Genomic DNA, 27,007 nt, shown 5'->3' with positions numbered 1-27,007 from the left:
CAGGCTCTCCGTTGAGCAGGAAGCCCAATGTGGGGTTCCATCCCAGGACCCTGGGATCATGACCTGAGCCGAAGGCAGACGCTTAACTGACTGAGCCACCCAGGCGCCCCCACAAAAGAGCTCTTGATTTCTGTTTCCTGAAAGCTGTTTTTCAAGTAACATCTCAAAAAAATGGCATCTGTCTATTGAGGTTTTATTTTTCCCTCATCTCCCAAATATATCCAGCAACAACCTGGCAGACTCTACCTATAAAAAAACTTCTCTCCATCTCCACTGTAAACATTCTAGCCCGGTTCACTTTCATTCCTCTCCTGGAACCCACCATAGACTCCTGACTGCTCTCTCTGCTTCCACTCTTGCCCCATATTAGCCTATTCTCTATAATACATTTAGAATAGTCTATGTTAAAAACATTAACTTACTAAGATGTAATCTTCATAAAGGCAGGGTCTGTTTTGGTAACTGCAGTATCCCCAATGCCTAAGAACTGGCATATAGTATATGTTCTATAAATATTTGTTGAATGAATAAATAAATAAATCAGATCATGTTTCTCTCCTGCTTGAACATCTCAGTGGCTTACTATCACATTCAAAATAAAATCTGAACTCCCAAATGGTCCATGTACCATATATGAACCGGTTCTTGTTAAACTGAGATTTTATCTTCTATCACTCTATTATCCAGTATGCTTCAGTCACCCTGGTCTTCTCTCTCTGTGTATGATATATATATCTTTTTCATTCCAATTTAGGGATTTTTCACTTTCTCACTTGTTATTTCTCTGGAATTGTATCCCATTCATATCTTCACCAGGCTAGCTCCTTTATAGTATTCAGATCTCAGCCCCGTATATAAACTTCTCATGGAAGTCTTCCAAAACCAACAATCAAAATTAGTCCCTCCACCCCCAATAAATTTCTATCACATCTACACATTTTGTAGCACATTTTTATATATCCAAAATTATTTTGCTTGATGTTTTGTTGTCTTATCTCCTCCTACCCCTTACCCACATCTAATCTGTATGCTTCATAAGAGCAGGAGGAACCTTTGCCATCCTGTTTAATCTTGTATTGTCAGCACTGAGCACAGTACCTGTACACAGTAGGTATTCAGTAAGTGTTGGTTGAATAAAGGGCAGTCACTGTACAATGTTCTCACTATTTACAAGATGCACTTCAATGGAACTCAAAAGACACATCACCTTCACAGTCATCTGAATCAGGAAGATTTCTGACAAACAGTGACAGTACCCACTATTATACCTTTAAAATTAGAGAATATAAATGTGTTTGTACTCACACAATCAGAGCAGCCTATCTCAAATGTATTCCAGGGAATATAAATTCCCTTGGAATGTTAATAAGTAAGCTGTAAATTGTCAAAGAAGGTGGTGAAATACTTCGTTGGAATTGAACAATCATTACAGAACTTTGAATGTATTTTCTGCATCTTTAAAAGTGGGAGGTACTAGAATTCTGAAAAATACCCTTTTAGGAAAACACTGAATTAAAGAATCCAGTGATTCTAGGGACCATTACAATGCCCTCCTCATTCTTCTTAAACTTGTTCTTTTTAGTTTTGAAATAATTAGGGACGTCCTCTATTTTTGCTCTGCCAATGTTCTCCACTGTCCACCACCTTTCAAAGATCTCTGCTGGTATCATTGTTCTCTCCCTAGACATCCTGGGCTTTTTGAGGTACCTGACATTTCTGACATCTTATTTCTAAAATTCCACCCTTTTTCGTTTATCCCTGTGACTATTCCTTTTTCCCTTCTCTAAAAGCTTCTCATCCTGTATCGGCTGTTCCTCCCACTGCTGTTTCTATTTGGACTCTTTACATAGAGTAAAGTCAATTAATCCCAGAGCAATAGCTATCACCTCTTTGAAATATATAATTAGCGCTTCACAACTTCCAAAGATTCCAGGGCACTACTAGTCATTCAAAAACAAACAAACAAACAAACAGCCTTTGAGCATTTATTACATATTAAGATCTGTGCTTAGTGAAATGGTACTAAGGTGAGTAGAATGGTCATAAGCCTTGCCCTTACTAAACCTATAGTCTGAGGTGGTGACAAAATGAAAAAGGCAATTCCTATGAAAGAGAAGTAAGTGTAAGGAAGGAAACAAGTGCCTTTGGAGCACAGAACGGAAGAACCCTAGCCTGATCTGAGAGGACAGGTGGATTAGAGAACATGTCCAAAGGAAAGTAACATTCATGCAATTTCCAAATGCCCTATACCATACTCCTCACAATTTCCCATAAAGTAAGGATGATTACTTCACTAGCGTTTCAAACACATATGGTTAAGGTCAGTTTCAATCTTTGCATCTTGCTGTGTGTATCACCATTTACCCTGACACCCAGGCTGAAATCTTGATATTTTTCAATCCCTTTTTCCTCCTTCCCTTCAATTTGGACTAGTTACCAGATCCATTCAATTTCACCTCTACCAGAGTTTATAATCCTTACATTCTGTTGCTTTCTCATTGCTACTGTCTCAGTTCACACCCTTATTACTTCTGGCCTGGGCTATTTTAACTTTCTCCTAACCTACGGCAAATGTTCCTGTACTAAGTCACTCTCTATAACATTGCCAGAAGGTTTTTTTTTTTTTTTTTAATTTATCTAATGATGTTCCGAGTCTGTAGTCCATCCCCTTGCCTGTTAGCTAACAATGAGATAGGGCACGCTCTCTCCAACCAACAATGTACTCACAGAGGCTTGGGTGCTTTGAGGAACGTTAAAGTTTGTATTAGCTGCCTGCTGCAGGTAGCATGCAGGTATCATAGATGGTAAACAAGATTTCCTAGCAAGAATGATAGCTCTAGCACTGTCCTGGATTCCCAGTGGTTATCCCATTTGAAAGACTGGAGATGGAGAGGCATCCCTGAGACATGAGTCTCAGGGCAATGCGGAAGTTTAGAATCGGATTCTGTGCCTATGATATGATGGTAGATTTTCCAAGAGTTAAAATAAAGTAATAAAATAATAAATAAATAAAATACCCCGAAATAGGAGAACCATTTCCCTCATTCTTTTTTTTTCCAGATAAGTCAGAAGAATTAAGCTATGATGTAAAAAAATTGACAAAAGTAGAATAGTGTCAATTTTCAATTATCTATGTATAAATTATTTTCGGTGATCCAATATTTCCTTTTTACCTAACCAGGTCTCAGGTGGCTAAGTTAAGACAAGGTCTTACATTTCAGAAGAGGAGAGGAGAGGGAGATTATTTGAGAGGGTTTGACTGTTAGAAGGTATGATTTTAATATTGACCTTTGGGCTATTACTTTCTTTGCAGTGCCATTCCCTCTGCATGTTTTCTTCTTCCTCCTCTTCCTTCTTTTCCTCTTTTTCTCTCTTTCTCACTTTTTCTTTCTCAGGATAATTAGTGGAGTTAAACAAAGCACATTATTATCATCAGGAGGAAGAATTTTTATTGAGTGGGAGAATGGGAAGACAGAGAAATAATGACTAAGCATTTTCCTTAGAAATATTCTTTGCAACCCTTATTTGCAGCAAAGGTATGAGAGTTGGAACTTTGATAACATACATGCAAGTAGTTTCAAATGGCTCTGGAACCATTTAGGTGAAGGGACCAAGAACTAACATTTATTGAATGTCTACCATGTGCCAGACACTGCTATGAGATAGATACCATTCCTATTTTACAAATGAAGAAAATGATGTTTAGAAATAACTTGCCAACCATTACAGCATTAAGGAGTGGCAGAGCTTGGATTAAGCCTTAATATTTCTGACTTGAAAGTACACAGTCTTTTTGCCCCTCCTGGGATGCAGTCTCTTTGCTACTACCACTGCTCTTAAAACTGCTACAGCAATTCTTAGTTATTGTATTGTTGGCCAAAGCCTAGAGAAATTTCTTTTATAAGAAATGATACTGAAAACTAGTGTGGGCAAGCCAAGCCAAACTTTTAGGAGAAGAGCTTCCTTCTAGAAGTCTCAAAGGTTTTCTTTTTTGTAACAAATTCCAGTTTCGCCTCCAAAGTGGAAACTTCTTTTGTATAAAGTTTTGGAAACTTGTTGATTATACAAGCATTTGATCAATCTATGACTTTTAACAGCACTTCATTGATCAAATGCACAAAATAAAAATTTAAATTTAATTAATTTATTTGCTCTTTTATTTTTTTGGTTTCTTTCACCTAGAGTATACTCTCCTTAGTTCTCACTACTGTGAGAACAAACATACTTCTCCTTAAAATGTCTGAAAAATATGAAGCAAAGTAGAAAAAAATATAAAGTATTTGTAATCTCCAATTGTTGAGACATTTGAACAAAGGAAGTAAGATTATTGAGCCAGAGAATCCAGCTTCCTTCAGTGCTTGTTTTTGTAGCAAAAACTATTTGTTAAATGTATCTGCTGAATTAAAAGAATACATATAGATGACACATACTGGGTAGCTTTTATATAGAAATTTTAACATTTACAAGTAAACAAGTGGCTCTCTGAAATGGCTAAACCTGCCTTGCCCTGACAATGCGTAAAAATGCTTAGTATCCAGCTAAATTTAGAAAAATAAGCCACTGCTCAAATGAAAACCATCTGATCTATACCTTTCTGAATCATTTATAGTAATCAAGAAAAAAATTCAATTTATCACAAATACCTTTACTGTGTTCATTGTCGAAGGCTGAACATTGCTCATTTCCTTCTGCCAACTAAATTTGGATTGTCCAATCCAATTTTCTGAATTTGGGCTAAACTGACCTTAGATCAGAGTGCAATGGGAACATTTTCCACAGACCAGTAATCTGATATACACTTTTTCATCTGTTGAGACGTATATAGAGATGCTCTACAAGTCTCATTTTGAAGAGGGAATCTAATTTTATATTTCTTGCACATGAGTTATGTTGTTTATGCTATCTCCCTTCTGTGATCTTGATTGTAAATTAATTAATTCATTGTATCTTTTCTGAGTCACAGCATCACTGTTCATTAGATTCCATAGATTTCCTCCTGTGAATGACATTTGGAAGATGGAAAAAGCCATTCTAGCTGCATCCTCATGATCCACAGTTTCATGCTGCGTATCTATAGCAGCACACTGCTTTTAATCAACTTAGTGACATTAGAGTAGCTTTTTTTGTTTCAGATGTTGTGTTTGCTATTTTGAAATTTTTGATATCTAATGTCTCCAACCCACCAGTTTTCTGATGATGTATAAACAATCTGGGCCTTTTCTTTGCCATTCAATGTATGTACTTTCACATCTGGCTGAGGAGTAGATCCCAGTACTGAATACTGTTTGCATCAGACCAGAACCAGCAAGAGTGAATAGAGGGTAAGTGCAGAGTCTCAGAGATTCTTTCTCATCTCCTTTCCGGTCAGTGTCTAGGGTCCTTTCACTAAATGCTAACATTCGCAGACAGCTAACTTGACCTCAGTACGATATAGATTTGTATTCAGTGATGGCATCTGAGTAAACCTTTTTCTTCCAAGTCAGTTATGTTGATTCTTCTCCATTAGCTGGAATTGGTTTTGATATCTTCAGTGAGATTAATTATCAAATGATTACGTCTCCTTTTTTTTTTAATTTTAATTTTTATTTTATTTTATTTTTTTTAAAGATTTTATTTATTTATTTGAGACAGAGAGAATGAGAGAGACAGAGAGCACATGAGAGGGGGAAGGGTCAGAGGGAGAAGCAGGCTCCCTGCCGAGCAGGGAGCCTGATGCAGGACTTGATCCCAGGACTCCAGGATCATGACCTGAGCCGAAGGCAGTCGCTTAACCAACTGAGCCACCCAGGCGCCCGATTACTTCTCCTTTTTAAGGTTTCAAAAGGACAATACCTTTCGTTTATGATTAGAAAGTTGCCAAATCATATTACTTTACATACTTCTTTTTAAAGATTTCACTTTTTGTAATTACCACTTATATTAGACAATTTACTTGCATCCATATTAGAACAAAGGAGTCACCTATTTAAAGATGACAGTTCGATGAGCTTTAACAGACATATTCTTCTGTGGAACCACTGCCTCAATCAAGATACAAAATATTTGTCACCCCAACAGGATTCCTAACTCCCCTTGCAGTTCATCCCTCTCTTAGCCCAGCCCTAGGAAACCACTAATCTGCATTTTGATACTAGAGATTAATCTGCATTTTCTAAAATTGTATATAAATGAGATCTTATGGTAGATAGTATTTTATGTGTGCTTTCTTTCACACGGCATAAGCTGAACGTCGACAGAGAATGCTGACCATATTTGAAAACATGGTTGGGATAATTCCAGTCAATGAAGAGTGAAAAGTAGCCGAGAAGTGAAAAGGATGGCTTAGGTATTTGTATTAAAGAAACCAAAGAAACTTTGAAAAAATATATATAAATAAAAGGCATAGTATATTTGTGCTGTTGAAACCACAACGGATATTTAAAAAAACAAAAACAAAAACAAAAACATAAATCCTTGCCAGAGAGTAACTTCTGGGTCAGCTAAAAATTAAAACTTTTCCATTAAGACATTGAATAATCACTGTATTTAAGAAGCTGATCATCAACATAAAGCAAAATTGTGAAAGGATTAATTTAGACATAAAAATATAACAAGTTCAGGAAATGTCGCCACTGGTTTTTCAGGTTCACATGAATCTGATTTTAGTTCCCACATACTCTTTTCAGAGGATATTTAAGTAATTTGACTGTGACAAGCCAAACTGTTTTGAGACCTCATTGAAAGTCAAATGAAAACATTAATCAAATGCAAAAATATTCTAGTCAGGCATAGAAATGCTGCAGGTTAGAAAATAAAAATGTTGCCTGTGAGAAGGAAAATCAATCAATTCAGAAAAAGCAGGTATTGGTTGAAATCTATATAGTAAGTAGTGACTAGAAATCACTGGAATTTCAGGGGATTATATTTTTTTCTAAAGAATCATCAGATAGTCTTGGGCTATGTCTACATTGCAAAATCAGTTTGTTTGGCTAACTTTTCACCTGAGTAAATTAGAAAATCAGTACAGTCAAACAACTGATCATATCTTTTTTTCTCACTGTCTTCACTGTCTTTTTGGACAGGCTTTAGTGACTAGCAGACAAATAATTATAGCACAAAACAGCTAGGTAAGCGACTTGTGGAACAGCAGTCTTAATTGAGCAAAAAAAAATAGCTTTCATATTATTAAACGCCACTGAATTGTTCAATATTAAGTGAAAATTGCCTTTTAATTTCTGTGATGAATTCTATAATCTATGACTTCCTTGGTAAGGCAATCTAACAAATACTGCTTTGCTATTTAATCAGAGCTGCTCCTGGTCTGTGGGACTAAATGATTATACATCCCTATGCTTTGGATAACTATGGATACAGGTAACTATACAGTATGGGTAATAACCTTAATCTGTCACTTACCATCTGTATCACAATTGCTTAGTCTCTTTAAGCCCTTCTGTCTTTATCTGTTTAAAAAAGACATCATATAGAGTTATGAGTATTTAATAAGCTAATGCCTATGAAGAATTGAGCTCAATGCCTGGCACAAAGAAACACTAATGATACTTTTATATTCCTTCAAATGTTATTAATTAATTCATACATTTGCCCAATATTAATTGAACTTTTATTAGGACCCAGTCACTGTGCTAAGTATTTGGGGATAAAATGGTACAAAATCCACAGCCCCTGTCCTGATTAAGCTTAATGTGTAGCAGGGAATACATGCAAATAAATTACCAATTTTCATAGAGTGCTATCTACCCTGAGATAAGCAAGAGCAGGGTATTCTGTGGGACTGTATAAAGAAAGGGCTTCCTGGTGGAAGGAATATAAATTAGCCAGGCGAAAAGTGATACTGGAGGAAGGGAGAGGAGGAACAATGAGGGGAAGATGGGAAGGAGGTAGGGTAGGGGTAGATGTTTCCATCAGAGTGAACAGCATGTGTTAAGGCCTATATTAAATTTACCTTTTCAGATAGAGACTACAGATGCAATTCAACTGAGAAAGACAAAAAAAAAAGGAAAACCAAAAAAAATGCAAACTTTGTTTTCTGTCTACTGCTTGCAGTGTTAGGGAACAAACTTGGCAAATAACAGCTCTTTAGCCTCATATTTAGGAAACAAAAAAGGAGAAACTTTGTCAAACCCAGAAGAGGTTAATAAAAGTTCAATGCTAAAATATCTGCCCTTAAGGCCAACTATATCTCAATAGAGGGAGACTCAGAGTATCTTTCTCACTCTTTGTATGAAATGGGGAAAAAAAATTAAAGAAGGAGAAAGAATTAGAAGCATGTAATCAATCCTTTCCTTTACAAATCCCAGCAATTCAGGAGACTGCCAGTGGCTAAATCTTTCAGGGACCACAGACAGGAAAAAGCCTATTAAAATGTGCCCCATTCCCAAAGAAAGGGTCACTCAAGATCCTCAGACCCTTAACTCTGAATAGACTTAATGAAAGCCAACTGCTATTTTAAGAATTTAGAAGGGGATTTCCCTCCCCAAAGAAAAGAAGCCAGACATCATCAATACTCTAACACTATTTCATCTATGGTACCAGGCATTGCTTTTCACGAACTTTCTGCAGGTTGTTAAAGCCATTAAATGAGGGCTTAGTGACTGAGAATACAGTTCATCACATACAAGGCTTAAAATATAATTGATACAAAGACCATCCCTCCAGGATTAAAGAGTTCTAATCATTCTTTGGGGCTTGCATGCTCTTTTCTTCTTGCTGGTCAAGGTAATATTAAGCCTTTCGGAAAAGGAGTATGTTGTTCTCCATGCCAGTTAGGAACCACGACGCTTTTCAACTTCAGTTGGAAGAAGGTAATCCAGACTACCCCACAAAGTGTACAGATCCAGCAGCTGGATACAAAATGAATCTTACTTTAAGATTTCTGGCAACTCAGTTTCATGTGATTAATAAAAATGATACACGGATTTCTCTTGTAGAATCTTTCTCTAGTGCTCTCCATGTAACATTGTCCTGACACCCCTATTAATTGCAAGGATATCTCTGTGAACATGTAGACATTAGACACCATTATCTCCACTTGCAAATGAGAAACCTGAGGCAGAAAGAAGTCGAGTGACATAACAACAGTGTCACAAAAAGAATGGGAATAGAAATGAGAAAAACGATTTTCTCCTGTGAAACAAGAAAGCAAAAAGGATGTGATGGGATGATTTCTTCCTTTTCTCTATTGAAGGAAGGGCAAGGGCAATATTTTTACTGCTAATTTTGAAAACAACCTCCTCTGCTCTTTTTTTTTTTTCTTCCTCCCCTGCTCTTTATAGTGAAAAGGACAATTGCTGAATTGAGTCACTGGCTGAGCTCATTGGGCATAGAGAAGAAAAGCTACCTAACTATATGGATGCTCCACAAATCCTCTACAGGTCCAGGGCTTCTCCTACTTGACTTTTTTTTTTTGTCTGGCCTGATCTCTGGGATGCGCCTCTGATGAGGGTTCCCCTTCTCTGCTATTATATTCACGAACAAATGATTGTTGAATGATTGAATGGCTGATGTTTAAATAGTATGCTTAAGCTTTGTGAATGAGCTATAGGAAGAAGAATCACCAAGAAGGATCTTGGATAATTAAATAATCCTGCCCAATCTTCAGCTGTGTTTTTATCCATATTGTTTCCAATCTGCATCTACCTAATGGAAGTGTCAGACAGAATCCCTGTTGCAAGTTAGAACCATGAAGAGATAGAGAGGTCTCAAAGAAGGCAGTGATATAGGATTAGAATTCCCTGGCCCTTCTGTATATATAGTGAGAGATACACCGTCAAACAATCCACTTATCCTAGATCTTTATGACAAGAAGAAATTAGCCATCTGAGATATTATAAGCAAAGTTTGTAGTAATACAATCAAAAGGAGAGACAGGCCCTTAGAAACATTCAATTCCGTAAATAAACTTCAGCATTAAGAATATTAAATAGTGCAAATATGCTTTCAGAAAAATAAAGAAGAAAAATGACAATAATAGCTAATGTATTTTCTCATTTAAACCCAGTAATATGGGTAACATTATTATCACCTTATATATGAGAAAACTGGTTTTTAAACAAATTGCCCAAGGACACAGGTAAGGTGTGACAGAAGGGGTATTTGCAACTGCATGGTCTGGCTCCATAGCCTCTGCTCTCAATTGGTTCATCCTGCAGCCTTCCAGTGGGGTGGCAGACCACACCAACACAGATTCCCAGAGCTGTCCATGCTGCAATCTCGGGAGAATACTGACCTTATCTGAAAAGCTGCTTCCTCCCAAGAGTGATAGGGAGAATTTTGAAATAAAAAATGCTGAGAGAAGAAAGTTCACAATTATCTGTATCTCTTTTCCTAGACCAGAGTCAAGGGGTAGCTATTGGAAATTCAGTCAATGGCAAAAGAAATACCCACCTATTAAGACTGTTTCTCCCTTATTAGCTAGAAATTCTGGCTCTGGGTCCCTAGTCAGCTTGCACTCAATTAAATTCCAGGATCTTAAGAACACAAGAACGTAAATGAATCTCAGCAAGCAAGGGTTGAAAATGATGAACTGAGAAATGCACAGATAACCACAAGGCAGCATTAATATCATTATTGAAAGGTTAGCTATTCAGGAAATCGACAAGGTGCCAAGAGGGCACTCACAGTGCCTCCCAGGAAATGAGAGCAGAGAAGAAACGAGGCTGAACAGAGCAAAGCCTTTGTTGACATTTTCCAAAGCTGACTTTATACAGGCCTTATCCTTCAAGAATGGAAAATGGCAGTATAAGGAACCAGTAACACTAGAAAATTGTAGGCCAGTAAGTTCACCCCCAGTCACAGGGAAGCTTTTGAAAGGTTTTAGAGGATCAAGAGGGGGCATCACCACTACTCTTCCAAGTTCAGCCCTGGGGTGAGAGAAGGTGACACGGTTACAGGAAAAGCACAGCTGTCTCCCTGGCTTTGGGAATTCTCTGGGTGTGGCTGTGTTGTATTAGAGAATGAATGACTTCGTCACAAAATGCTCTGGAATAAGAAATCCTGAGGCCAGGTTCTAGGGTGGAGTAGTATTTTTACGTTGATTCAAAAGTGAATTCTGGAATCACAGCATTCCTGTTTTCAGTCAACCCTGACTTCCTGTGCTCTTATACACACAGATACATTTATTTTGCACACACACCCATGATCCTATGTAGTGTTTCAAATGGCATATGGTGGCTTAGAACCCACTTCTAAAATAAAGAATTCAGGGATTTATCTAACTGGGACCATTGAACAAGAGATGCAGGTTTGACCAGGTTTGTGTGAACAATGTGATAATGTGAGCAGAATGAACGTGTTTTCCTCTGACTTAAATATACCTGTTTTAATTTAAAGAGAGTATGTGTCTAAGGGGATTTACTTAACGGGGTGTTAAGTAAGAGCACTATTTTTAGAATTCGTGGATGCAGCCAAAATTAAATGAGACATTCTAATGGAGGCAGCTGAGAAAGGAACATTTTAACTGGCCCTGGGAGGAAACTTTAGCTATTTCCGTTGGTATACAAAGAGAGGACAACTCAGGACTAAAGGACATTCTGGTAGTGGAGCAAGGAAGAGGGAAGGACCTGCCATTTTAATGCAGGATGAGCAACCTGAACCAAAATGAAATGTGATGGGAATGTTTGGGATATTGTCTCTGGGAACTGTGAGAATCAGGTGAGAGGCAGGGATGAAACTACTATTCAGAGAAGATGAGGACAAGCTGGGTGGTGAATTTCTATTTAAATAATAGGTTGGAACTTGAGAGTCAGAGGGAACTCCCTGCTTCCTCTGGAAGTTTAGGGAGTTGAGTAGACAGACTGACTTAAAGTGGAGATCAAGCATGTCAGAAATGGAAATGGAAATTATGACTGAACATCAACACCTGAATGGAACTCATAAATATGATTACAGTAATTTGTAGAACTAAATGGTTGAGGAATGCCTTCTGCTGGATACGGTACAACAAGGTTCTCTGACTAGAGTGATCATAGTCCTTCTGTGTTTTACTTTTCACCTTTAAAGAAAAATGTGTGTATACATGTGTTTTAATTGACACAGAGCACATAGAACTATGACTTAAGTTTTGAATCTATTTCATACTCTTGCATCTCATTACAGCACATGTTTTGTTCTTGAACCATGTTTTGATTCAGTGACATATGTCTCCATACTCCCAAAGCTATTTTCATATCTTTAATGTAATCAACAATAGTAAATGAAAGTAATTGTTTCAATTAATTCACATATAATATGCTTTATTAAATAGCTTTCACTACATTTCCCAATTAGTGGTATTAGTTTATAAATTGTGAACATGTATTTATAAAAAATATTTAGTATGAGATTAACATTATATTAGTGCAATTGATTCAAGCATATGTAGACCAGACTTCTCAGTTATTATCTTTACCTTAGTAACTGTTATCACTAGCGTAAATAGGGTGAATGTAGCACAGACTGTTGGCTGCCCAGGAAAACTTGTTTCCTCTTCTGGGCACACAGCTAAGACTGTATTACCCACTACCTACTGCAGTAGGGGGTGTGGCCGTATGAGTGAGCTCTAGCCAATGAGATGTGACTCAAAGTGATGCATGAAATTCTCATGCCCAGCCTATTAAACACTTCATGCATATCTTATTGTCCCATTTATGCTCACTTGAATGGAGATGACCCCCAAAGAGACCTTGGAAGCCCATGTTTAAAATGGGTCTTGAGTAACTTCATGGATAAAGGCCACACCAACAACCTGTTTATTCACATGGTCAAGGTACAAACCTCTATTGTTTTTGGACCATTATCCATTTTTGGGTCTATTATTGTAGCAGGTAACCTACCTTAAGAAATTCAGATTTCATCTTGGAAAACTGAATACCTTAGCTCCCCCCGCCCCCATTACTCAAAGCAGTAATGAAATTCACAGAGACCCCTTTAAAAAAATTAATTTGGAAATCTGAAGCCACACTACAGTTTTAGACAAAAACATTTCAGAACTACAAGCACCCCTTAAACCCAAAGGCCTTAAGTCCTAAGGCATCCATTGTAGGTAATGAATAAACTTCTCTTTTATGCATCCCAAATGGTATAGCTATGTCTCATCCTTGGGGAATTAAGAAAATTGTCCCTCAAATCATTTTCCATAGGACTTAATTCCTTCAGAAGTCCAGTTGAGAAAGGCTGGAAGCATCACAAAAACACGGAAATGTGTAGGCTTATATGTAAATTGATATATAATACACATATATAGTTTATATGTCTTTATCCTTCTATATGTATATTGATTTATTATATGTGTTATGTATTCTTCCAGAGTTTATAGTCTTGAATACCCATATGACCGGTGCGCACTGCAATTGTCCAATATTGAAACTTGTACTTTTGTTTTGGCTTCCTATAAAGATTCTACTCTGCTGGGAACATTCTAGTATCAATCATGAATTATAAATTAGATGGTCCAGAGTGCCTTAAGTATACATAGCAACTCCCATGGAAAATAGTGGATCTTGGGACCTACTCTATGTTGCAGGTATCATAGACCTGTGGATCTCAGTCTTTTGCATTCATTATTGAATGGATGAATGAACGAACGAATGAATGAATATTGTATTTTGGGCAATGATTCTCAAAACATGTATAATTCTACTATGAATTAATTCTTCAATATTCCCACTCCTCTCTGGCAGCAGAGAAGGATGAGATTGTATGACAAACGGTTAGAGTAATTGGCATTAACACTTGAAGGTCATTCTCAGTGCAGCCTGCATATTGGAACCACCAGGAGTGCTCTCTAAAAATATGATACCTGGGCCTCACCCCTTTAAATTCTGAGGTAAGTAGCATCAGTGTTTTTTTTAATTTTTAATTTATTTTATTATTTATTTATTTTATTATTTATTTATTTATTTATTTATAAGATTTAATTTATTCATTTGAGAGAGAGGCAAAGAGAGCACAAGCAGGTGGAGAGGCAGAGGGAGAGGGAGAAGCAGACTCCCGGCTGAGCTGGGAGCATGCCATGGGGCTGGATCCCAGGACCTGGAGTCCATGACCTGATCCTAAGGCAGATGCTTAACCATCTGAGCCACTCAGGTGCCCCAGCATCAGGTTTTTTGTTTTTTTTAAGTTCTCCCATAGTTTCTAACGTGCAGCCAGGGTTGAGAAAACTGTGCTAGAACAATATTTCCTCTTCTTGTTTGGTCATAAGAATTAACTGGCAATCTTGTTTAAAAGTATGGATTTTTAGGCCCAGTTTAAGACATTCTCAGTCTTTGAATATGTTTTTGGTTTTTTAATTAGGGCCCCCAGATGATGCTTATGATTGGGAAATTTGGGAATATACTTCATTAAACTCCAAGCTCTTCTAGACAAAGTGCTATGGCTATCATTCTCAGCTGTATCCCCAGGCATAGCACAGACTCTGGCTCATATCAAGCACTCAAGTATTTATATTAATTCATTAATTCATTTACTCTTAAAGTGGAAATGGATGAGAAAAATTTGACAAAATTTAAAATGCCACGTGTGACTAGCTTAATACTAGAGATTTACAAAAGTGGCGTTATGAAGGATTTCATGAGTTTCACTGTGTGCTTTCAAGACCTACAATATTTATTGAATTGTAATCAACTGGTTTGCACTTGATATTCAGAATTCTTTGCAACGTGGTATTTGCCAGTAAATATTAAACTCTCTCTGTATAACCACTTATTGGAAAAGTCACAGGTGAAAGGCACAGCTGAGAGCAGACTCTTTAATTTATGAGAACTGAGGAATACAACTGTACCTAATAGTTCAGTAATTAGAAAAAACTTACTAATTGTGGGCGCCTGGGTGGCTCAGTTGGTTGAGCGACTGCCTTCGGCTCAGGTCATGATCCTGAAGTCCCAGGATCGAGTCCCGCACTGGGCTCCCTGCTCAGCGGGGAGTCTGCTTCTCCCTCTGACCCTCCCCCCTCTCATGCTCTCTCTATCTCATTCTCTCTCTCAAATAAATAAATAAAATCTTTAAAAAAAAAGAAAAAACTTACTAATTTGTTTGTATTTGACTTATTTTATTTTTTATTTTTCTTTTTTTTATGTAGTGTTCCATGATTCATTGTTTGCATATAACATCCAGTGCTCCATTCAATACGTGCCCTCTTTAATCCCATCACCAGGCTAACCCATCCCTCTGGCCCCCTCCACTCTAGAACCCTCAATTTGTTTCTCAGAGTCCATAGTCCCTCATGGTTCGTCTCCCCCTCTGATTTCCCCCCCTTCATTTTTCCCTTCCTACTATCTTCTTCTTTTTTTTTTTTTAAACATGTATTATTTGTTTCAGAGGTACAGGTCTGTGATTCATCAGTCTTAGACAATTCACAGCACTCACCATAGCACATACCCTCCCTAATGTCTATCACCCAGCCACCCCATCCCTCCCACCCCTCACCAGACTTATTTTACGAATGCCGGACTTTTATTTATATTTTTACTCAACTGAAAGACAAATGCATACATCAACTTAAAACAATTATTAACATTTTTTATGAATAATTTTTTCTTTGGTACTTTTTGAAATCTTCACTGATTTAGTTAAATGTCATCTTCAAAATTAAAATTCTTCCAGCTCTTACCAACTTTGTTGGTTTATGATATTTGTTATTTCTCATCAGTAAGTTGGCTGTTTTAAACTGTCACTAATTATTTTCCTTTATTGTCACCCAAATAAGCTGACACTCAAAAACCAACAGTAATCTTTCTCAGATATAGATCTAGACCCCCCAATTAATTACTTAAAAAGTAATATAAAGCTATATAAAAAGAAATACTGGTATGTATGAAAATATTGTGGATTACTTTTCCATCCTTGACATATAAGAGAACAAGCGAGGGATTAGTAGCGATAACAAATGTCATTTGTCTAGTGCTTCATAGTTTACAAAATGCTTTCATAAACATATCTCATGGGAGTGCAATGGCCATTCTATGATGGAAGTATCACTATTTCATTGCATACAGTATTGTTCTTCTATATACTTATACAGGGAAAAGACCATTCATTTGATCCATATATGTTTGCAATGATGTTTTGCTTTCAATGTCAAACAATTTGTAAAATGTACTTTTCTGAGGGAACAACAGAGAGCTGCTTGTATCCAGTAACAAGGTTTAAAGCCTTTCGTTGTAAACCATGCTTTGCAAGTTCCAATGCTGCAAAATGAATATATACATTGGACCAAGGATAAGTTGGTAAGTTGGTAGGTAGTGAGGTCTACAACAAATTGGAAAGTGCATTCCTGTATAAAGCTATTATATTTAAAAAATATTTAGGGGTACCTGGGTGGCTCAATTGGTTAAAGAGCTGACTCTTGATTTTGGTTCAGGTCATGTTCTCAGGGTCCTGGGATTGAGCCCCATGTTGGGCTCCACACCTAGCAGGGAGTCTGCTTGAGATTCTCTCTCTCCCTCTGAACCCCCCCAAATAAATAAATAAATCTTAAAAAAATGTTTAAAAAATATTTAAACACTGTAGACCAAAAGAAACATATCTGTGTGCCTCATAAGCAATTTCTATTCCACACTAGCAGAACATGGGTTATAAAAGAAGAAATAAAGCAGGAACACAGAAATACAAGGAGATCATATGAGAAATGAATTCGGTCACAAGAATTAAGCCTAAGGACTGAAGCACAAAGAACAAAGTTGGTAAATGGCTGATGCTCATCCAATATCATCAGCCACCTTTATCTCTCTGTTCTGACTTGGTTTTATTGTTGTTGTTGTTGGGACAGCATAATATAATGTTAAGAATACTATAAGTTAAGGATGTGACCTTGGACTTAGTTTCCTTATCAGTAAAATGGAGATAATAATAACTGTGTTATAGAATTGTTGTGAGATAAATAAGAGCATACATGACAAGGGCTTAGCTCCTTTCATGTTGTGAGTGGTAAATAAATGGTAGGTATTATCATCATCATTGGAAAGAGCCACTTCCTCACTCAGCCCTTCAACTTCTCCTTAGTAAATACTTAAAGATCAAAATTAACTTTCAGAGCTTTATGGTAAGTAGCTTGCCAACGGAAAAGCAGAGAGTTTTTTCCTCTCACTCATATAAATCAACAACCACAAAACCAAAGAGAGCATCCCCTCATCTGTAAGCTGATCAATAAGCTCAAAGAGCCCCGTTCCTTTAAACCGGAACAGGTATTGGGCAAAGTTAGTCAGGCTCTACCTAAAAGCAGCCATACTTGTACCAACGAGGCCATTGCTTTCTGAAGTGATGTTCACAGAAACGCCCCAGGGATTTGGTTCAGTTAAAAATGCATTGATCGAACATCTCTGAGATGAAGAGAACAGGACCTCTGCTCTTGAAGCTCTGACATGCCCAGATTAGTGGGAGAAAGAAAAATGTAAACAGGTCATTTCAATGCAAAATTGTAAACATGTCTGAGTTCCTCACTCTGATGTGCATCTTTCCCTTTCCCTTTTTCAGTGGGGCTCCATAAGCATTGTAGGCATGCAAGGGTTAGTTTGCTGTGAAAATACTGAGGGAAGACACATACCTGTTCTTCAAGGTCTAGCTTTAGCTTTACATCCTCCAGGAAGCTTTCCACTCTACTTTGATCTTTGACTTACTTGAACTCCTTTGAAAATTGCTGCTTAATCATTTTGGTCCTTAGTCATTTTCTACCTTACATGGGAAATAAATTGTTCCTGGTATATGCTCTACGTACCCAAACAGTATAGTAAGCCCAGAAGGACTTACACTCTTTTGAGTAATATGTGATGTTATAATCTGAAAAACTGAATGTTTTATTGTTGCCAGATTAAAGATTAGTAAAAAATAGTTCATAAATAATAAATGCAATAGTTTGGGACTCTATTACATTGAAGACACCCATGAAACCATGTTTTGTAAAACTTGAAGATGTTTTGGTACAATTTAAAGCATTTGGGTTAGATTAGAAACAGAAAAAAAGGCAAATGTAAACATATCTGTTATACAGTAAATGTTCTCTTTCCACTTTTAATCAACATTTATATGTTTGGCCCTGTTTTATAACCTGGTGGTAACAACTTGCATTTAAAGGGCAACAGAACACACACTCATTTGCCCCATAATTGAGGAGTTACAGCTAGAAAAAACCTTCAATGATCACTCATTTGTTTTAATACCACATGCAAAATGGTTGGGATGCCAACACTCCTAAAACTCACAAATCATCAGTTTATATTATGCTAATTTACCACCTAAATCTATTTCCTAAGTACTGTTACTGAAACGCAAAGAAAATATGTTTATTAACATAAATGCTTTTAAAAGAGAGGTAAGAAAAAACCCCTAATAACAGCAAAGAAATGACTTTTGTGTGAAAACTAATAATTTTAAATGGATTGAATCCCACACATATTTACTTCCAATATCTAAGATTCAACCACTCTCATAATCTAATTTATTTTATTTTATCTCTCCTATCTTTCATATCTGTCTCTCCCTTTCATTTCCACTGCCACTAGTGAAATTCTGCTTTTTATTACTTCTCATTTAGATTACTGCCCACAACTGCTTCACCAGTTTCCTGACTTCCCCATCAAGTTGATCTTTTACAAAGATGCTGGATTAATCATTCCATACTACAGCTCTGAATTTGTGATTCCTAGCTCCCCCACCGCAGTGCCCACTTTCTTACAGAACAAAACCTAAACTACCTTAAGTCTAGGATTCACTGATTTTTGTGCTCTTATTCCAATTTATCTTTCTGAATTTCTTTCCCAATCCTTTGTTTCCTACATTACAAATACTATGTACATTCATATACACTTAATCCACTAAAGTGAAACTATTCATTGTTGCTATCTAATGCCTTTAACTTTCTAATCTCTATTTTCTTAATGTCTTCCCCAAGCTTAGGATACCCTTCCCAATTCTATCCATCCTTTCGTGCCAAGCTCAAATGTTCCTTCTTCCATAAAGATGTTTCTAAATTCCTCAGAAGTAATTAATATTCTTCTTTCTAAAATTTTATAGAATTTTTAACATCTCTCTTATAAAACTTATCTTTTTATACCTACCACATACTTAGGTAAGTATTTTTCTCCTCTACTAGAACTATGAAAGCTCCTTGGGAATGGAGTCTATGGCAGCTTCACCTTGTAAGCTCTAATATACCAAGTATAAAGGCTTTAAACATAGTAGATAACCAAATAGTTGTTGAGCAAAAGGCTAGAGTAATTACTTTTTAGTAGTCTCAGAATTGTGGACTTTATACAGAAGATTATATATGGGATCTATATGAATGTTATTGATAATCATGAAATGAAAGTTATTAAATTTCAATAATCTGACTTGTTTCATAAACTAGATCAGTGGTTGTCCAGCTATTCTCCATAACACCTTTGGGATTCCAAAGAGGTGGCCTAGAGATCTCCCTCCTTGGCAGTAGAAAATGGTAAGTGAACATATTTCTGCACCCTACATTCTGCCTTCAACTAAAGCTGCTACATTTTGTATATTGGCCTTCTTTTTTTTTTTTTTTGAAAGATTTTATTTATTTTTGACAGAGAGAGAGAGCACAAGCAGGGGGAGCAGCAGAGAAAGAGGGAGAAGCAGACTCCCTGCTGAGCAAGGAGCCCGATGCGGGGCTCGATCCCAGGACCCTGAGATCATGACCTGAGCCGAAGGCAGATGCTTAACCATCTGAGCCACCCAGGCGCCCCTATATTGGCCTTCTTGTAAGACTTTACTTAGAGAAAGCTTTCACTGTTTAAATTTCTTTTTTTTAATCCCTTGGGGTTTCATCCCCTGGCACACTATAATTTCTTATTTGTTTCAAGTCTCTAACCTACATGAGTACACCTTCACATGAAACTAGGTAAACGAGCTGCTGTGTTTTGGCTGAATTTACTAAAAACTACCAAAACGGTAGCACAAAAATGGTGTTTCAGGTAATTTAAATCAGGACCTCCTATAATACCTGACTTTGTATGAGACCTGACATGCTATAGTAGTCATTGACTTGAGAACTAGCTAGCTGGTGAATCTTTTTTTTTTTTTTTTAAGATTTTTTATTTATTTGACAGAGAAAGACACAGCGAGAGAGGGAACACAAGCAGGGGGAGTGGGAGAGGGAGAAGCAGGCTTCCTGCGGAGCAGGGAGGAGCAGGGAGCCCGATGTGGGGCTCGATCCCAGGACCCTGGGATCATGAGCTGAGCCAAAGGCAGACGCTTAAGGACTGAGCCACCCAGGCGCCCCTAGCTGGTGAATCTTACAAACATCACTCTCTTGAAAGATCCCTGAGAGGCAGTTATATAGCTTTCTATTTCTGTAAAAGACAATGACAAAACTTTCTATAGCTTAGCCTTAAAGTAGCCGATCGCCTAATTCACACAGTAGAAAACCCTGATTTGCAATATATCTAAGTGAAGTTACACTGTATCTTCAGTGGAGATACACTGAAATCTGTCTTTGACTCCTAGTCAGTTACACAATTCTATTCATTATTTAGGGGAAAAAAAATACCTGTTTAAGTCACGGTGTATAATTGGCTGTGTCAGGTTGTGAAGGTACTCCATACCTTTGGCAACGTCTACTGCAATAATTAATTTAGACTGCAAATCAAGAATCCTAGAATTTAAAAATAGATTTAGTGAGGATGAAATGGTCAAAGCCAATAGCACATCTTTCTAAAAAGTATCAATGGAGTATGTGATTTTTTTTTTCTGTATATCTTTCAGTCTTTTTTGCTTTATTGAAGATTAAACTAAAAATTAAAAAAATCTGGAAAAATAGCTTTTCTACATCAGATCATGCTTAATTATAAATCAATTCAGATACCAACCCCTCATATTTAAAATATTCCACTTGATTTTATAATACTTATAATGCTATACTTAATTTTTTTTATAATAACATAAGATGGATTCTACTTTAATAACTAAGTGAAACCACACTCTAATTATTGCATGCATATATCTAGGAAGTGAATTAAAATTAGATTTGTGCAAGGCTATTCTTTTTTAAAACGTTAAAAAATAAATGCTGTGACCCCTGGTAATGATTTTATTCTCAGCTTACATATATCTGCTTTATTAGTATGTCATATTTAGCCTAATTATTATAAGCTTCAGTTGCTAATTTAAATTCCTTGAATTTGTTATCTCCAACTGAATTCTTGTTAAGAAAGCACAGAAGTATTTCTATTCACTAAAACATAATTATTGGGCATAAATTATTAGCCATCTTTAAAATGCCACATTTCCTAGCACTCAGAGATTTCAGAAGGTAAAGGTGCATCCAAGCGGAAAACCTCTGTGGTATTGCAAGGATAATTCCAATGACATGTAAAATGATAAGTCAGAACAAGAGAACCATACCTCTTCTGTTCATGAAGGAGGGAGAACAGAGAACCCCCTGAAATGTACTGAGTGACGATGGCAAACTGACTGGGATCATTCAAGCAAGCACCCACAAACTGAATTACACAGGGATGATTGAGCCGGCAGAGAATGGACACCTCTCGGCAAAACATATCCACATCTGATTTGGAGCAGTAGGTGTTGGCTCGATAACTGGAAATGGCAGGAACAGGAAATCCTCAGTTAGCAGATGGATCAAAACAAGGGGCTTGCCATGCATATGCTTCTTAAAGTTCACAACTCCAGTCTGATGCTAAATTTTCTCATTTGTTTGCTTACCGTTTTATAGCCACTATTTTATTTCTGCATCGTCCTTTATATACTTTCCCAAAAGAACCTGAAATTGTTTAAGAGAAATAAATAAACACATATTATCTTGAGCTCGTGAAACTAAAGCAGACTAGTCTTTTCTTAGGTTACCTGAGCCGATAATTTCATGGAACTCAATTTCTGAGAGCTGAAGATGGAAATGTGAAGGCAATCCAGCCCTTAGGAGGAGCACATCTGCCTTTTCTGCAAACAGGAATTGTTATTTTATTTTTAAAGACAAAAAACACACATGGATGTGTACACATGATGCACATATATACTTTACTTAGCCAAAAATGTCATTCCCTAGTAACATTTAATTTTCCAAATACAATTGACTACTTGGAGATACTAAAACCTTATCACAAATGATCCCTATCCCTTTGCATTAAAAACATTGTTTTCTGTCTCTGTCCCCAGACCTTTGATATCAGGGCTAAGTGTTTATTCCTAATTTGATCAATAACTAGCTTGTCTGCATGACACGGCAACCCTGCAGTACATACAGTTCATATCACATTATGATAAGGAGTTTTATCTGGTCAGTCCCTGCAACCTATCACAATGGGCTTAGACAAATATCCATAAGCTAAACCTCAGAGGGATGCCAATTAGATGTCAAAAAATAAGTACATGAATCATTCAGAGGAAATATCTCAAACCCAAAATAGTTTTTAAAAACTTCAAATTCTAAATAAATATAAATTTATAGTTGAATCATATAAATATGTATATATATATATTAATTTTCCTGATTCAATGGTATTAATTTCTATGTGCAGCATACATTCAAAAATTTCCTGAGGTATTACTTATTTGGGATCTTTTGGAAAATAACTTGTTTTTTAAAATTTATTTTCCTATGGCAAACCTATTCCCAATTCTCCTTAGAGATATTAATATTTGTAATTTAGACTTCATTAAAAATACAAATGTCTATAAGAATTTGATCTTTCTTTAATACTTGGGAAATTTTCACTGCTATACCTTCATGAGTCTAGATAGCATATGCAAAATAGTACAGCAGGCAAGGTTAATTATGGAGAGAATTGTTTGTTGCTAATATTGTTTATGCAGGCAAACTAGTCATCATTTATAATATGTAAAGCAAAACAGAAAGTTATCATATTTGAGGCAATAGTTATCCTTAGTAATAAAATATAACAATTGTCTCATATTAAAATACCTTTTGTCATGCTTTTAATCTTCCCCAAGGGGGACGGAAGAGATACATAGGAGCCATCTAGAAATCAAATTATATTATAGAGTTGAAAGTAGCATTTTCTCCACATAAATATTAAACATTATAAAAAGAAGCAGGTGACAAAAGAAATTTGCTAAGAAAACCAACTGAGAATATAGTTTTAACCCAGGTCTTTTTCTGGATACTGAAACTGTATAGCAAGTGTTTATTTAGAGAGTACATAAAAAGATTAAAAACAAAAAACCAGGGCGCCTGGGTGGCTCAGTTGGTTAAGCGACTGCCTTCAGCTCAGGTCATGATCCTGGAGTCCCGGGATCGAGTCCCGCATCGGGCTCCCTGCTCGGCAGGGAGTCTGCTTCTCCCTCTGACCCTCCTCCCTCTCATGTTCTCTGTCTCTCATTCTCTCTGTCTCAAATAAATAAATAAAATCTTTAAAAACAAAACAAAACAAAACAAAACCAAAAAACCAAAGTGCAGTAGACTCTGGAAGATTTAATTTGTGTCTGGGTATGAGTATTCTCTGGCCTGCCTTAATAGATTACTGAAATGGAAACGACTGCTCTCAGCTCACCCAGGCCTTCCTGGTCATGCATAAGCCTCATAAACATCCAGTCCAGGGAATGCTAAACCTGAAGGAACTGCAGATTAGTGAGTTAGAAAACAGCTTAAGTGAAGGCTTCTTTATTTTCAGCCTTACCAAGACATAAGTTTTCTTAAAATAAAGCCAATCTGACGTGCCCTCATCCCTAACCCCAGAAAAATAGTAATAGAAATAAAGGTTTACCTTTAGGCACAATATTGTACTAACAACAAAAACTTATTAAGAAAGGGATACCTCCTCCAGGCTGAGAATATTCATTACAGGGTAATTCATCCTGTGGTCTCTTATAATGCTTCAGGAGTGTGACGATTGCATCGTGTCCTTCATGGAAAGACAAAAAGGACAAAGGGTCTTAATTTTTGTTTGATTTATTCAGCTCATCATACAACTCAAAAGTGACTAGAGGTAGCTTGAAACATAGGATATATCTTAAGAGATAATATATTGCAATAGGAATTTAGTACTTTCACCTACTCATTCATTCGTTCAAAACAATTCATTGAGACTCTACTGCATGTGAAGCACTATTTTAAGCACTATATTGGATAGTAGGGATACAAAGAACAAGGTGACTATGGTCCTATCCTTAAGAAGCTTAGTGTAGTTGAATATAAATGAGAATTTCTAAATGAAGAAATATGAGGTGCTAAGGGCACCATTACAAGGGTAAAAAGCACATATGGTAACCAGGAGAGAGGGATGTGTTTGCTTTGATTGAACATTACATTCGGTTGGCAACTGCAGCATAACATGGCACTAAGATAATTAACATAGGTTTTTGTGGCAGGAGACAGCTGTCTCTGTCTGTCTGCCTATAAATATTTGTACTTCCCATTCATGGGGTGATTTCGTCACTCGGAATGGCTGTCCACTCAGGGACAACAGTTCCCTATCGCCCTTGCATCCAGATGTGGCCTTGTGACAAATTCTCACCAAGGGAACATGAGCAAAAGCCATGCCACTTCCAACTCTGAGCTTTAAGAAAAAAGCTCAGCCTTCTCTACTCTTCCCTTCTGCTGGCTGGATGCAGAAGGTTCTGAGGCCCTAAGGGATGGGAAAAAGCCATCCATTGACCAGAAATGCCCACACTGGACTTCTATACAACTGATAAATAAATTCCTATTATATAACACCATCCAAATTAGGAGATTTATTAACTGCAGTAGGTAACATTGTGAAAGATAAAAAATGCTAAATGCTCTTCTGAGTAGACCCATGATTTTCAATAGAACTAAACTTTTTTATACTATTTTATGTTTTAACTGTAAAAATGATCTACTGAAGCTAGTTTATACAAGAGAAAAACAAAGTCAGCCTTAAAAACCCTGCCAAGAGACTTGTGAAATGCAACAGAACTCATTGTAAAAATGGCAAGATTTAGGAATTGAAAAATCATACACGCTTATCCATCCCAGAGGGGTCATAGATAACACTTGTTCAGAATACACCTAGTTAATGTAGAGAGTATATGCTGAGAGTTATGCCTGCTTATCAAATCCCCCCTTCAAAAAAAAGAATTAAAATTAATAGAGCATGCAGATCATGAGATGGGGTAATTAAGATACTAACTAGATTAAAAGCTTTTCCAAATGTAATATCCCAACACCAGTTTCTTCAAGAAAACAACATTATGATAACAATTGGTAAAATTTGTAGCAAAACTTAAATCTACAGAGTTAACAACTAGTGCCCATTTTCTTATCCATAGATTTCAATTCATGACTGGTTGATCTGTAATTTTCTCAAATCATAGACATAGGTTATGATGAGATAATGAGGAGCCTGTCCTATTAGCATTTTTTCTTTGTATCTTCCTGTGCTCACAATCAGGGAAACCTCCAGACCCCAATGGCATGAGCCAACAGGCACATTTCTAAAGAGCCTAATATGGGGTGCCTGGGTGGCTCGGTTGGTTAAGCATCTGCCTTCAGCTCAGGTCATGATCTGGGGGTCCTGGGATCGAGTGCCACGTCGGGCTCCCTGCTCAGCGGGGAGCCTGCTTCTCCCTCTCCCTCTGCCTGCCGCTCCCCCTGCTTGTGCTGTCTCTCTCTCTCTGTCAAATAAATAATAATAATAAAAAATTAAAATTAAAAAAGAGCCTAATAGGCAGAAGGAACAGATAATGTAAAGGTTCCAAGATGGGAGGAAATACGACCGCTGCAGAAATGAAAGGCGGGCAGTGTGGCTGGAATATCACAAGCAAGGGTGAGAGTGGTTCCAGACTTGGGTGGAGAAATAGATAAGCACATATCATGTGCAGAAGTGCTTCACATACTTTGTACTGTGTATAAGAATCACAGGGAGCATAGGCTATTTACTTTCTTTAAAGATTTTAAAGATTTACTTTCTTTAAAGATTTACTTTCTTTAAAGATTCAAGTTAGTTAACATATAGTGTAATATTAATTTCAGAGGTAGAATTTAGTGATTCATCACTTACATATAACATCCATTGCTCAACACAAGTGCCCTCCTTAATGCCCATCACCCATTTAGCCCATCCTCCCACACACCTCCCCTCCCCTCCAGCAACCCTCAGTTTGTTCCCTATAGTTAAGAGTGTTTTATGGTTTGCCTCCCTCTCTGTTTTTCTCTTCTTTTATTTTTCCTGCCCCTCCCCTATGTTCATCTGTTTTGTTTCTTACATTCCACATATAAGTGAAGTCAGATGGTATTTGTCTTTCTCTGACTGACTTATTTCACTTAGCAAAATACCCTCTAGTTCCAACCACATCATTGCAAATGGCAAGATTTCATTCTTTTTGATGGCTGAGTAATTTTCCATTGTGTGTGTGGGTATATATATACCACATCTTCTTTATCCATTCATCAGTCGTTAGATATCTGGGCTCCTTCTACAATTTGGCAATTGTTGATAATGCTGCTATAAACATCAATGTGCATGTGCCCCTTCAAATCACTATTTTGTATCCTTTGGATAATACCTAATAGGGCAATTGCTGGATCATAGGGTAGTTCTATTTTTAACTTTCTGAGGAACCTCCATAATGTTTCCCAGAGTGGCTGCACCAGTTTGCATTCCTACCAACAGGGTAAGAGGGTTCCCGTTTGTCCGCATCCTCACCAACATCTGTTGTTTCCTGAATTGTTAATTTTAGCCACTCTGACCGTTGTGAGGTGATATATCATGGTGGTTTTGATTTGTATTTCCCTGATGATAAGTGACGTTGAGCATTTTTTCATGTGTCTGCTAGCCATTTGTATGTCTTCTTCTGAGAAATGTCTGTTCATGTATTCTGCATATTTCTTGACTGGATTTTTTATTTTTTGGGTGTTGAGTTTGATAAGTTCTTTATATATTTTGGATACTAACCCTTTATCCAGTATGTTATTTACAAATATCTTCTCCCCTTCTGTTGGCTATCTTTTAGTTTTGTTGATTGTTTCTTTTGCTGTGCAGAAGCTTTTTGTCCTGATGAAGTCCCAATAGTTCATTTTTGTTTTTGTTTCCCTTGCCTCTAGAGATGTGTCCAGTAAGAAGTTGCTGCAGCCAAGGTCAAA

The 27,007-nt window shown here is 36.9% G+C and overlaps 1 protein-coding gene across 1 annotated transcript in view; it reads right to left on the bottom strand.

Moving 5' to 3' along the window:
• Positions 1 to 27,007, bottom strand: part of LOC110570142 (serine/threonine-protein kinase TNNI3K) — a 302,970-nt gene that overhangs the window by 135,660 nt on the left and 140,303 nt on the right. The window contains exons 12-17 of the mRNA XM_021678116.1: positions 23,721 to 23,807; positions 22,868 to 22,924; positions 21,793 to 21,885; positions 21,652 to 21,709; positions 21,331 to 21,525; positions 20,477 to 20,581 (exon numbers count right to left, since the gene is read on the bottom strand). Of these exons, the coding sequence (XP_021533791.1) occupies positions 20,477 to 20,581; positions 21,331 to 21,525; positions 21,652 to 21,709; positions 21,793 to 21,885; positions 22,868 to 22,924; positions 23,721 to 23,807 (595 nt within the window). The remainder of the gene's footprint in view (positions 1 to 20,476; positions 20,582 to 21,330; positions 21,526 to 21,651; positions 21,710 to 21,792; positions 21,886 to 22,867; positions 22,925 to 23,720; positions 23,808 to 27,007) is intronic.

Source organism: Neomonachus schauinslandi, chromosome 4 (genome assembly GCF_002201575.2).
Source record: "Neomonachus schauinslandi chromosome 4, ASM220157v2, whole genome shotgun sequence".
NCBI classification, from domain to species: domain Eukaryota; kingdom Metazoa; phylum Chordata; class Mammalia; order Carnivora; family Phocidae; genus Neomonachus; species Neomonachus schauinslandi.
The sequence above is the reverse complement of the archived record's forward strand: the minus strand, read 5'-3'. Positions and strand labels throughout refer to the sequence as shown.